Source organism: Nannospalax galili, unplaced genomic scaffold, assembly GCF_000622305.1.
Source record: "Nannospalax galili isolate Female #2095 unplaced genomic scaffold, S.galili_v1.0 scaffold1189, whole genome shotgun sequence".
Taxonomy (NCBI): domain Eukaryota; kingdom Metazoa; phylum Chordata; class Mammalia; order Rodentia; family Spalacidae; genus Nannospalax; species Nannospalax galili.
Window position 1 is genome coordinate 2,275,602 of NW_008360313.1, and position 13,682 is coordinate 2,289,283.

General features: G+C 43.4%; 1 protein-coding gene across 3 annotated transcripts in view; it reads right to left on the minus strand.

Annotated features, from left to right (window-relative positions):
* The window catches only part of Tbx19 (T-box transcription factor 19), a 28,127-nt gene that overhangs the window by 8,264 nt on the left and 6,181 nt on the right, over positions 1-13,682 (minus strand). For 2 of the 3 annotated variants that reach the window (XM_008824914.3, XM_029559518.1), the window contains exons 2-6: positions 11,856-12,120; positions 10,422-10,556; positions 4,912-4,973; positions 3,108-3,169; positions 801-989 (exon numbers count right to left, since the gene is read on the minus strand). In XM_008824914.3, coding sequence (XP_008823136.1) covers positions 801-989; positions 3,108-3,169; positions 4,912-4,973; positions 10,422-10,556; positions 11,856-12,120 — 713 coding nt within the window. Of the gene's footprint in view, positions 1-800; positions 990-3,107; positions 3,170-4,911; positions 4,974-10,421; positions 10,557-11,855; positions 12,121-12,682; positions 12,821-13,682 lie in introns of those variants that run through there. The other variant, XM_029559519.1, reaches the window with a different exon arrangement.

The window sequence follows — 13,682 nt, forward strand, 5'->3', positions numbered from 1 at the left end:
TGCACAAGGAAAAGGTGGACAAGACAGCAGTCAGTAAGGAAAAAAAGTTGACAAATAATAGAGCCAATTACAACAAAATAGCCCAGAAAATTACAGAGCTAGAGTTTGCAGGACTCCAATTCAAAAGCCTCAACGGACAAGGCACAGTACCCCCAGAGGCTTCCTAACAATCCTCCTGTGCTGAACCCAATGTTGCCTGGACTGAGCTTCTAATGTAGAGATAGGAGAGCCATGGGAGGCGATACACTGAATGTCTCGGACCCTAGGACTTGACTTGGCTTTAGACATCAGCCTGAAGCTAGTCAGTATACCAGGACCCTGGTCCAAGGCCTTTCACGGTACCCAGGAGACTGGGCTGGAGGTATAGCCCAGTGGAAGAACTTGCCTAACGTGCACAAGACCCTGGGATGATCAATTCTCAGCACCACAGAAAAAAATCAGGAGACTGAAATTATGCCGTCAAATATTAGAATATAAAATAAATAATAATATATGCTATATATGTTATATACATTAGGTGAAAGAGGTTTGATAGAAGTTCGATCTTCAGGTTTTTTTGTGTTTTTGTCTTTTTTGAGACAGGCTCTCCCTGTAGCCCCAGCTGTCCTGGAACTCACTATGTAGACCAGGCCCGCCTTGAACTCATAGAGATCCTCCTGCCTTTGCCTCCCAAGTGCTGGGATTAAAGGCGTGCGCCACCACGCCCGGCCAGGTACTTCTTTTTACCATCTGTGTATCCATTTCACTCTCCCACCCCTCCCACCCGCATGCCCAAGGGTTTAATTAGCAGAGCCACACACCTGAGGGAGAATGGTTTCTATGCATGTATGCAGAAGGGTAGGGAGTCTGCCGATGGCCTCTGAGGCCAGAGTAGTGCTCACAGCCATGGTGGGTGTGGGGAGCAGGCAGAGGCAAAGGGGCAGCATACTGGTAATTGGTGTTTCCTGCTGCACACACTCCATCCGGATTGGAAAAGAACCAGCCTCCCACTAGAATAAACAAGAAGAAAGCACAAAGACATCCACACCGAAATCAGGTGACAAAATTCAAGTCACTGCTGGATTCATTAAAGTAGACATTAGTCTAGGAAATGTTAGGTGTATATGTAACTCACTGACCTACAGTTACTGTGACTTATGTGATTACACAGGAGTGAAGGCCTCTCTCTTTCTACCCAGAGGGAAAGTGATGCCTCCATCAACAGCCTGCACAAGAAATTGAGGAGCTAATTTTTCACAAGCCTTTTGGTGAATTTTTTGGAAAGCTGAAAAATACTTCATAGAAGTTGTTGGTAACGATTCTGATCAGAAAACCCTCCTTCAAGTGAGCTCCTAGGCAAAACTAAGACTTAGCAATGTGAACCCTGAAGTAAGCCTCCTGCCCTCCCATCAGATCTCACTAGATCTAGACAGGACCACAGCTGCTCCTTAAGACAATGACTGAGGATTGTTGCCTGGATCTCAGCAACATGAAAATGGAGCTGGGTATCAGAACCCATTCTTCTTGGTTAAAATTTATCAAATGTATACAAGTTAGATGGCATTCATTACAACATGAAGGTTTAATCATTCCTGAGAAAGCCTTTTGTCATCTTCATATTCCCACTGCTGTGTGAACACCAGGGGTCCCCATCTGATGAGGGAGATCAAAATAGACCACCCCAAGATATATACTCCTTCAGCATGTTCCAAGATGGCTGGCTACTCAGGGGTTTCTACACAGGGATAGCTCTGAGAAGCTATCTTTTGTAGGAAAGATTTGCATGTGTGGCAGAAGTCAGCAGCAGTTGTAAACAGGCTTTCCCTGGGGCTCTCCTTACTAAACCTGCCCAAGAGATTTTCACAGGGTGCAACGAATTCTTTACACAACTCTACCTGTAGGACAAGACAACTTGTTCCTCTCACCCTTCCACATCGGTATCACCATCTCCCCACCCCCTCCCCAGCAGCCTCAAGGCCCTTTCTTTAGCTCAGCATGCTATTTAAGCTTCAACCACGTAGCACTTCCTGGGAGTCTCGTTTTTTTTCAGTATGGCTCTCATGTTTTTGCACATTTATAATTTACAGCTTTTCCCCCCTCTGTTACTTTCCCCCCTCTATGTTACTTTCTTAGACCAAAAGTTATAGAAACTTAAGAGAAAAAAAAAATTAAAACTTCCCCACTTGATGAATAGAATTAAGATACCGGTGTCCAATAGGTAAACCCAGGCCTGAGGCCCCCAGACCACTTAGTTCCCCACTTCAAGATGTTTGCTGAGAACATTACAACTCATGAACACTGAGGATATGTGGTTCTCCATGTGACTCTAACCCTAAAAAAACCAGCACCAGACTCCAAGTCACTTTAAAAAATGCCTTCCTGTAAGCTGCTGCTCTATGTGGCTATACTACACATTGGGCATAGACGATGCCTTCAGGGTTTCTGGAAGGATGGAGTGAAGAATTCCACAGCTTTGCAGTGACAGCAGGGCTCCTTCTTGGCAATCCACTAGAATCTGAATTAAAGAGTGTGTCTGAGGGTTAACTTTTCCTCTCCAATGTCACCAGCCTTGGGCTACTGTTACAGGTTTGGGGGGCTTGCTTCTCCATAAGGCCTATACCACACTGGGACATGTAGAGAATGGTACTACTAGAGTCTCCGAACACTGTCAGAATCCCAGGTGCTATGCTCACTCTCCCTGTTGCCCTCCAGTCAACAAATACAGCCCTTTCCTGACATGTGAGGGCACAGTTCACTGAGGCACTAAAGTGGGGACCAACTCCAACATCAGCAAATACTAAGAAAAAGGAAAATCCATAATAGAGAAGCAAGTGGAGCAAAAAATAAGCCCAAAATGCTCACCACAGAGCTCTTAGCTTTATTCTCATGAAAACTGGAATGTAAGAAATGTGTTCTTTCCATTCATGTGTCCTATATAAACTCGTTTAGGCCCCTTCAGCCTAGGAGCACTCTCTGGGAACTCTGGAAAGGGCATAAACCTGACTTGGGTGGAAGAAATAAACCTTGGGGTGGACTAGGCCCTAAGCAGTTGTGACAGCAAGATGAGCGTGAAGAGAGACTCCCCCTGTAGCCCCACATGCCTCCCAGGTACTGTTCATCCAACTCACAGTGAGAATAGGCCACGTGCTGGCTCTCAGAGACAGCCTCCGGGATGTCCTTCAGGTGATTTCTGAAAGAGTGATGAGAGGTGCAATTTACACTATACTCTAGCATAAAGCACTGCCCAAATTCTCTGCAGAGAGCAACCCATCCATGTCTTAGAATGAGAACCCTCAAAGCTACCATCCTCCCTGATTCTCCTCCCTCCAGGGCACTGTTCCCACTGTGCCACTGCTCTGAGTCGAGGCAGTTTTACTTTTTCCTTTATTGCCATATTTACAGCTATCACTATTTACTTTGATCTTATTACTTAGTGATCATAAGATTCAGGCAATAATAAGAGCAGCTAAGATTTGCATAAGACTTTGGGACACAATTCCATATGTGATGTTCAAGATCCACCAATGACCTCTGAGAGAAGTAGTGCAGATTTCTGAATGCTTTTTATCAGAACAAGCTACTATCACTTTGATCTAGACTCTGTCACCTCACAGATCAGCTTGTTCTTTAGGACTTCAGTTCTCTGAAAATCTTACCTAAGTATGTTGTCTACATCATCAAAATGCATTCAAGTATTAAACAGGACATATTCCTGTAACATATCATTCTAAATGTCTGTCCATTAACCCACACCCTTCAAAATGAAAAGGAAAGATTAGACAGCTAAAAAGCTAAGCTTTGAAACTTGGGCAGTAATAGCTGAGTACCTCAAAGGTAACCCTATTTATTCTTCAGGCAGTATGGGCAGAAATGTGTATGATACCCATTACTGTATTCCATTTTGTTCTCTAACGAAGAGGAAAGATGGGGAGATGGCAAGACACTGGCCCAGTGTGGGAGATCACCATTCACACCCCAGAAGTCTCTAACTTCTTTTCTCACACTTGAGAAATAGACGCTTCCCACCCCTATTCACTTTTTCTACAATAAGGGTAGCTCTGAAAAAAATGGAAAGCCAGGTATGGTGATAACATACCATAATCCCAGTAGTCCAGGGCCAGAGGCAGCAGGAGGGTGACTTCAAGGTCAGCTTGGGCTACATAGAGAGATGCTGTCTGAAGAAAAGGGGGAAAAAACATAAAACCATATTCCTGGACTGGAGGTTGTAGTTTAGTTGGTAGAGTACTTGCCTAGCATGCATGACGTCCCCAGCACCTCATTAAACAAGGCATGGTGGTGCACACATGTAACCCCAGCACTTGGGAAGTGGAGGTAGAAAGAGAAGTTCAGGGTCATCCTCAGCTATATAGCAAGTTCAAGGGCAACCTGGGCTACATAAATCCTGCCTCAAAAAAAAAAAAAAAAAAAAAAAAAGTGCTGGAGAGATAATGGCTCAGCAGTTAAAAGCACTGGCTGCTCTTCCAAAAGACCAGGGTTCAGTTCCTAGCACCCACATAGCCACATGGCAGTTAATACCATACTTAACTCCAGTTCCAGCAAATCCAACACCCTCTTTTGGCCTCCTCGGGCATTGCATGACAGGTACACTTACATGCAAGCAACACATTCATATACATAAAATAAAAATTATAAATAAAAAATATTTTAAAATATTAAAGAAACCACAGTAAAACAAGACTGATGAAATTCTGCCAGCTGCAGGTTCTCCTGGACCCATAGGACCTGCTATAGGAACAAACTGTGATTTGGGTTGAATTTTGTTGCCTTTGGTCGACGTTCAACTGAACATTGCAACATGTTACAACTGTAGGCAACTCTGTATGTGCTAGCTCCCTTCAAGACAGTCACAAAACGCCCATTTGCAGAACTAGGCTCAGAAGAAAGGCCTCATCGCAGTTTCCCTGTACTCACCTTTCCTTGGCATCCAGGAAGGCCTTGGCGAAGGGGTTGTGCTTGATTTTGAGAGCTGTGATCTTTCAAAGACAAGAAGTGTCAGTAGAAAAGTGAGCACACTTGTGCAGAGCCCTTTGTCCTCACTTGTGAATTTCTGCGAATCATAGTAATTCCCTCTTTCCTGTTCTCCTCCCTCCCAGTGTTTCTTTGTTCCCTCCTGTATTGAATCACTATTGCATAGCCTGACAAAGGACATTTCATGGTGGCCTGAGGGGAAAATGTCAAATGATATGCAAAGTGAGGGAAGAAAAGGCAAAGCACTGGGAATGACCAGATCTCTGTTGTGCTAACCCTGCCCGTCTTCCTTTTTTACTCATTTTTCTTTGTTTTTCAAGAATCATTGAGTCCTTACCACACATTTCCTATCACTTGGAACACAGTGGAGGGTATAGTTCTGGCATGATCCCACCTCTCTCAGAGTGTACAGTTGAGCATCAATTCCCTCATTCTTACATAATCCCCTACCCACTGGGCAGTGCCAGTGCAAACACATTATCATTTATTTCCACCCGCTGTCTCTCTATACCATCAAAATTTATTTAGTCAACAGAACAGATTCTTGTGATATATTATTATATGCATCTGTCCATTAAGCTATAGCCTTTAAAATGAAAAGGAAATATTAGACATTCATGAAGATAAATGAAAATGCAAAGCTTGATTGACCTTAGTCTGCTTTATTTCTCATCAGTGCCATCTGTCATAACTATAGAGACAGACACAGAGACACACACAAAGACAGCACCAGAGCTACAATGGGCGCAGAGCTAGAGAGACAGAGAGAGACCCAGGCAGAGAAAGAAGGTTTGTTTTCATCTCCCGCCAACTGGAATCTAAATGGCTTGAGGACAATGTTCATACCACTGCAGTATATTTATTATTTCATTCATTGCAGTATCCCCAGCATCTATGAGAATAGCCAGCATGTAGCACTATCCAACAAATATTTTTAAAGAAATATTGAGCAAATTATTTATGTCAGCAAGAACTTAGGACCCTCTGGGGAAAGGAAGAAAAGTTTAAAAAAAAAAAAAAAACACAGTTCTTTCTTTCCCAAGTGCTAAGAGAAGTGTGGAGTCAGGAGCCCTGGTCTTTCTTTGACTCAAATCCTCAAATCTGAAGAGGTGGGTTGGTAAGTGAGTGAAGTTAGTTAGCAGCCTGTGCAAAAGAGATTTGGGCCTCTCTTGGCCAGCCCCACACCCACTCACCTTGCAGGGAAAACTTAGGGACAAGAAGGGGGCTCTGTGGTTAGATTTTTTTAATACTTTATTATTTTTATTTTATGTTTGAGTGTATTGACTGCATGTATGTAAGTGCACCCACAACATACAATGCCACAAAGGTCAGAAGAGGGCATCAGATCCCCTAGAAGTGGGGTTATAGACAGTTGTTAGCTGCCATGTGGATTCTAGGAATTGAACCCGTCTCCTCTGCAAGAGCAGTCAGTGCTCTTAACCACTGAGTCATCTTTCCAGCTCCCTGTGGTTAGATTTTACACAGTTTGATCTCCATGGGTCATGTTCAATGCTCTGGGAGTGACTAAGTCAGGTTAGGGAATTTGCTGGAAGGGTTACAAGGGTCACCAGAGCCAGACAGGTGGTTCAAAGAAAAAAAATCTATCACCTGCAGCCAGGAAAAGCTGAGCATCTCCCAGTCAGTAGCTGAATGGCAAGGGCCAGTGACTAGGACAGCAAGCAGCATACAGATGGGCAGGGGCCACTGTGTGGACACTAGAAAGGCGGGACACTTCATAGATATGCAAAAGCCACTCCCTCCCTGCTGGACCCAAACTCCATCAAAGAAAGACATGGAGAAAAGGAGGCTAGCTGAGGGGCTGAGGGCTGAGGGCTGAGGGTCACCAGCTGAGGGCTGGCCTACTACAAGGCTTCCACCAAGAGGCTGAATTGCGCTACAGAGAAGCAGCTGCATTTTCTCTGCACACATGCCCTGAGCTAGATCTACAACCTCATTTCACCTGAGATAGTAATTTCCAACCTAATGATCACCAGGACCCTTCAGGGGAGAAGAAACACTGAAGAGTCTGGGCATTGTCCCTCGAGATGCTGAGTGTGGTGCCTGGCTCTTTTGGAGTTTCTACTTTAAATGCAGACTGGATCTGGAGAGATGGCTCAGTGGTTAAGAGCACTAGCTGTTCTTACAGAAGACCCAGGTTCAAATCCCAGCACACATATGGTGGCTAACGACCATCTGTAACTGTAGTGCCGGGGGATCCAATGCCCTTGTCTGTCCTTCATGAGCATTTCATGACATGGGTGCACTTACACACATGCAACATAACTTAACTCATACACATAAAATAAAAATAAATAAAATTTTTAAAAAGAAATGCAGATTAAAGCAAGAAGTTATCAATTTTTAACCTATCAGATTGTCCATAGATTTTTCAAAAAGGTTACTTCCAAATATTATGGGAGTAATCAACCACTCTTTAATTGGATTTAATTAAGGTCAGCTTCATAGAATGGATCCATATCTGACATTAATATCAGGCTTAGGAACCTGAAGCTAGACAGGTCACAGAACACAGGGGAGAATTTAATACTACTTTTCTACTAAATAGTTATTGTATTAAACTGATTCCTAATGACTTCTTGTTACCCATAGATTAGTACATCTCTCAATTCTCAACAGAGAAGTTTCCTTATGCAGCAGATGGTGATTAACAAGAAACCCACAACTGGCCAATGTGCAGAGAACAAGAGACTGTAGAGCACTTATCCTTGAATAGAACACCTATATCAAACTTCTGCCTCCCAAGGCTCAGGGATCCTTGTGGAAGAGAGGGCAGAAAGATTGTAAGAGTCAGAGATGGTGGATGACCTCAAGGAAACAGTCTTCCAGACAGTTGGTAAGTTACTTGATGTCACAGCAGTGGTAACAGCATGCACAAGTCCCAGACAAGCTCAAACCACACAAAATCCCACCAAAGACATGAGAAAGTGGGGTCACAAACTCCAGCCCAACCTAAGGAAATTGTGGCAACTGATGGCTGCTGGGAGGGGCAGAGACAGTCTCTTTTAAAGATGGGCCAAGATCTTGGTAGGTTAACCAGGCATCAGTGGATGGACTCACACAGATGGACATTTGGGAACACAAATTAGACTTTATGACCCTTGTTATACATATAGTAGAGTGCATTAAATTGGGTGGGGGGCAATAAGGGGAGGGGAGGCTAGGGGAGGGGATCTAAATACCATCAAATAATATTGTATACAAATCACAGAGGTTCCATTTAAAAAAAAAAAAAAGGTTACTTCTATGTTGATAAAGGTATGGGGGGCTATCTATGAGATGCCCTTTTGAGGGAGACAACTTGGCATGCATTCCTCTTAACAGAACAACTTCATTTCTAAATGTTCACCCATGCAAGCAAACAAGATTCACAGAGCATGATTTATAATAGAATAGAAAACAACTGACAATAACCTAAATTCCACTTGGGGATGTGGCCTGGTTACCTAGAACGTGACATATCCATACAATCAATTACTGCAAGCATTACAGGAAAAGAGATAACACCTAAATATAATTGCATAGGAAAAGAACCATTCTTCACTGTCAAATTGTGAAAGAAAGATTTTCAAACAAATGCTTATAGGATGAGTCAAATTACATGGGAAAACCTATTTGCTCAGATATATTTATAGATTATAGTGTGGAAATGTGTAGAAAAACACAATTCAAAGCCAGTTATTATAAGTGTCCATAAAGAGTGAGATTCCAAAGGCAAGAAAGCACATTTTTTGCTTTTGGTTTTTTCATGTTTACTTTGCATACTTCGGTGCTATCAGTTCAGTGTGTGTTTTAAAGAAAAAAAGAGTCTATTCTGCCTTTACTTTTTGAAGTTTAACTGAAAAGAATCCAGTGCATCCCAGTTGTCCCTGATAATCAGCAGGACTGGGAACCCCTTGAGAATAGGATGAACCCAAAGCAGTTCACAGAGAGGCTAGGCTCAGAATTCTGACAACTCAGCCAGGGTTCAAGCTACTGAACAGGAAAAGACCTGACTGTGCTCAGATAGTAAAAACCAGCAAACAGGACAGATAGTTCAGCAAACGCCAAAGGAGAGCACACATTTGGACCAACCTTACAGACTTGCTTCCAGAGCAGGAGAGAAGTTGCTGGCTACCCTACCCATCCACGCTCTTCCCAAACACATCCAGCTTGCTACAGATTGAGCACACATCAAAGACCCAAAACAAAGACTCCAGAGTTCCAACAGAACTCGGGAATTTTAAAACAGCATGCAGTTGTGTCTTGTTGGCACATGGAGAGGCAGCTTGGGTGAGTTGTTAGAATTTGGATCTCGAGTGTGACCCAAAGACCCATATGGTAAAGACTTGGCCCCACAGTGGTGCCACTGGGAAGGGGTGGAGCCTTCAGGAGGTGGGGCCCAGCAGGAGGTCTCCAGGTAACCGGACGCATCCTCAAAGGGGATTTGGGGACTTGTTTTGCTCCCTGGTCATGAAATGTGTGTCTCTCCCTTCCCTCAAGGGCCGTTGGCCACCAATCCACAAGGACAAAGGGAGCAGAAGCATGGGTTCAGGACTGCTAGTGAGCACAACAGAAGAGACCTTCTGGGGAGTCAGATTCAGTGATACAGCACCGTTTATTCAGTGGGGGTCAGGGAAAATATAGTGTGGAGGCAGCAGCCAAAGCTTCAGCTGATAGGTGATCATAGTATGCTTTATTTATATGTGGTAGGGGGGTCCTATCATCCAACTATAGGGCAATGCCTAATTATCATATAGAAAAAACCTGGGGGCAGTTTTATTGCAGGTAACTATGCCAAAGGTCATGTTCCAAATAAGGTCAGGCATCTGTGCTTGGTGGCACTTTCCAGGTAAGTCAGGCAGAGAGCAGGAGGTCCCCGCTGCGAAAGGGAGTCCTTCTATATAGCGCTAAGCCCCTTAAAGCTATCTGGACATGGTGGACTGCAACCTTAGGAGCAGGGTCCCCCAACAATGAAGTGAGTGGTTTTATTCAACCATGTGTACCTGCTACAATGTGTGCCTCCCCTCAGACCCAAAATCAAAGAGGGCACTTGGACTTGGACTGGAGCCTTTGTAAGACACAGGAAACCCTTTTTATTAACAAGCTGGTTATCTCATGCATTTGTACTAATGACAGAAAGCTGACTAACACACGGGCCTTTGGAAACAAACAGAAGGGAGTGAAGAGCCACTATACCTGTTATTTCAACGTTATCACTGCTGAGAGTAGCTGAATCCTAGACGTTTACATTTCATCTAGTCTTGCTCATAGCAAAAAAAAGACTTCCCACCCATTCTGTCATGCTCTCCAAAGTGACATTCAAACACACACACACACACACACACACACACACACAAGCATACACACACATACACATGCACACACACAAACACATACACATGCATATGCACCCACACACGTGCACACACACACACACGTGCATGCACACTTACCTCCTCATTCTGATAGGCAGTCACAGCTATGAACTGGGTTTCAGGGAAGGAACAGTTCATGACCATTCGGTGGGCACCTCCAACACGTACTATGTGAACCTGGGGTTCATATTTATGCAGAGAATTCAGCATTATCTGTTGAAGTGGGGAAAGAAAGGAAACAAAGACAATCTTGGTGTATCACAGTTGGTCAGCTGGCCAACACCTTGGGTTAATCCCAAGTCTGGCACCTGGCCCAGCTAAGGGCATGTATGTGGAATCCTCGTCACCTGAGCTGCCACTGTACCTCTGAAAAATGAATGGGAATGTTTTCAAAAGCTCCACCAAGCATTACAGGGTGTCAAAAGGCGATGCTCAAAGAAGCTTTCTTAAATTTTCTGTGTTCCACCCAAATCTGATCTTCCATTTTTGTGCTTCTTCTATGGTCAGCACAACAATGTGCATTTCAATCCATTAAAACATATGTTTGTTCTCATAGGAAGAATCCTAGTAATTCAAAATGTTAATGATTAATGTTGATGTTAATGATCCATCATCTACTCTTCATGATTCAAATCAAAGGTTACTGAAAGCCTTATGCTCTGAGATCTGGTAGTAGTACAACTTATTTTTAAATTCCCATTTTAAAAAAAACTGGAACACTCTGGCTATCACAAAACCTGGGGAGGCATTGCCCATACCCCCTAAAACATGAGCCCCCATGCTCCCACCAGCTTAGCACAGAGAGAAAGGAAAAGGCACAGACGAAGAGCAAATAAAGCCAAATAGAGGGACTGAGGAGATAACTGGACCCTTTCCTCCCATCCTTGTCTCCAATATACCCAGTTTACATTGTATAAACCAACTAACAACTTTACACATGGAACTAGAATTCACAATCCCACTACAGAAACAAGAGGGGGGAAAAAAAAAACCCAAATCATGTTTGCTCTAATTGGAGACTTTAAATAAAACCTTCCTTATTTAAGGTTTGTTTGGATTATTTTTTTCTGAAAAAAAACTAACGCAATATTCTATTGATAATTATCATAATGCCCAAGCAGAGGAAGTAATTATTTCATTTAGGAGCAGCTTTTTATTAAGGTATTTGTCTATTGCCAACATGCCACTTATACCAAAAAATGGGGAGAGAAAATAACAAAAACCTGGTACCCACGAGCATCTCTCTCCCTGGGCTGGGTAAAAAGCACCACACACAAGACAAAACAGAAAAGAGCCCGATGATTAGGTAAGCTGCTGCACTCTGCCTCTCTCTTAACATCAGGAAGTCCATTAAAAACTGAAAGCACCAATTAAGAGCTGTTTATTCCTGTTTACATTTGGACTCCAGGGAATAATTGGCTTCTGGGGGAGAAGAGGCTGGTGAGGACCCCTCTAATTGCCTAAATGCACCCTTGATATTTCTTGATTGGTGTGTGGGGAGGCCACACATACCTGCCCGCCTCCATTGAGCTTGTTGGTCAGCTTCACTTTGCTGAAGGAGATGGGAGCTTTCATCCAGTGAGCCCCAAAGTTGGGGGAGTCGGGGTGAATGTAGACACAGCTGTGGCTAGAGATCTCTGGCTTGCCTGCCGGTACCCATTCCCCATTCACATACTTCCAGCGGTGACTGTCAGTTGGGACAAAGTCCAACAGAAGAGAGTACATGGCATTGGGGTCCAGTCCTGTGACACTAATCTTCAGGACAGGGAACATCCGTCTGAAATAAAAGTCAAAAATAGCCATAGGAAGGATGTTGGACGATCTCTTCAATGGTTTTCCTGAAGGCCTCACACCTCTGAGAAGACCTTCCATCAAATTCTCTGGGAGGGAAGCCACATAGACAGCAGCCAAGCCCACAGCAGCAACTCCACCGGAGCCTCTTTTTATGAATGAATGCATTTGACCTTGAGGCTTAACTGTAAAACATTGTTCTGTGTGTTAAAGTCTACAGGTCTCCGATCTAGTCATTTCACAGAAAAGGAACCTGCAAACCCGGGCATGTCATCAGATGCCACATTCTCACAGACAGCTTTCTCCACGGATTTTCCCTTAGCACCCTAATACTACACACCTGCTCTTCCCAGACTCACAAAGAACCCTGATTCTGAATAATGGTAATAGACTATGTACCAAGACAGGTCTGCATGGGAAAGCAAGTGAGAGGAACTCGTGGCTGAACAATTAGATGAGTTCCTTTCCTACAGGACTTCTCAGAACCTTTGCCTGTATACACCATGAACACAGGGAAGAGTGTGAAATTGTGCATACCCTAAACTTACCTGACAGTGGAACTAGCTTTCTTCCAAGCATCTTGTAGGAATCTCTGTTCAAGGAATATACATTGAGATATATAGATCTGGATTCATTGTTCCTTCTTTTGCCCTCTAGAACAGTGCCAATAGAATCTATCCACATGTCTGTTTTCTGATGCTACAGCTTTTCCGTCACACAAAGAGAAATCGCACAGCAAAGGGAAGTGGTTCCTAACAAGCAGGCAGGAGAGAGGTGGATTGATGCTATGTTTCCAATGTTCAAAGTGTCCCAAGCTTGGTAAGACTCTAGAACAGAAGCTGGCTGGTCAGCTGGAGAACTTGAGCCTGAGAGTAATATTCCAAAACTTACAGATCACATATCACCAGGTATTAGAGTAAGTACTTTATGAGAATCAACTCACTGAGTTCCTGCAACAACTTTATAAATTTGTCTTGCTATGCTCAAGGAGAGGAAATGAGTTTCGATAAGCGAGGCAGAGTATATGAATCAAATAAAATGTCTAGGAGAGAAAATGGATCAGATGATAGTCCAAATCCAGATTCTTAGCTAGGAATTGCATGTTCCACTCACGCCCCTCCTCCTCAAGGTGAGTTCCCTTCAAGATTAATAGGAAGGATGTTTGTAATGTCAAATCTCCCCTGCTCTGTGTTCTTCATATTTTCCTTCAATAGAAGGGTTTTTCCTCTCTTATTTTCCCTTAATATCAGATTGGACTATTCCCCCTTTCTGTATATATTTATTGTTTTGAATTATTTCAATAATATTGGTTCAGTATAGACAACGGGAGGCCACTAAATACATAAAACGCCATTTGCAAAGAAACACGAAAGTGAGCACTAGAGAGATCATGAAAGAAAGTGTTCAAGGTGGTTTTAGCAGCCAGGAAGCTGGCCTGCTCACAGGAGCTATACTTAGAGGTGGTTTCTGTCTTCTAGTCCCAAGATTTTCCTAAACTGTTAAAGTTTTGGGGGTGTTTTGTATTATATATGCTATATAATATTTAAT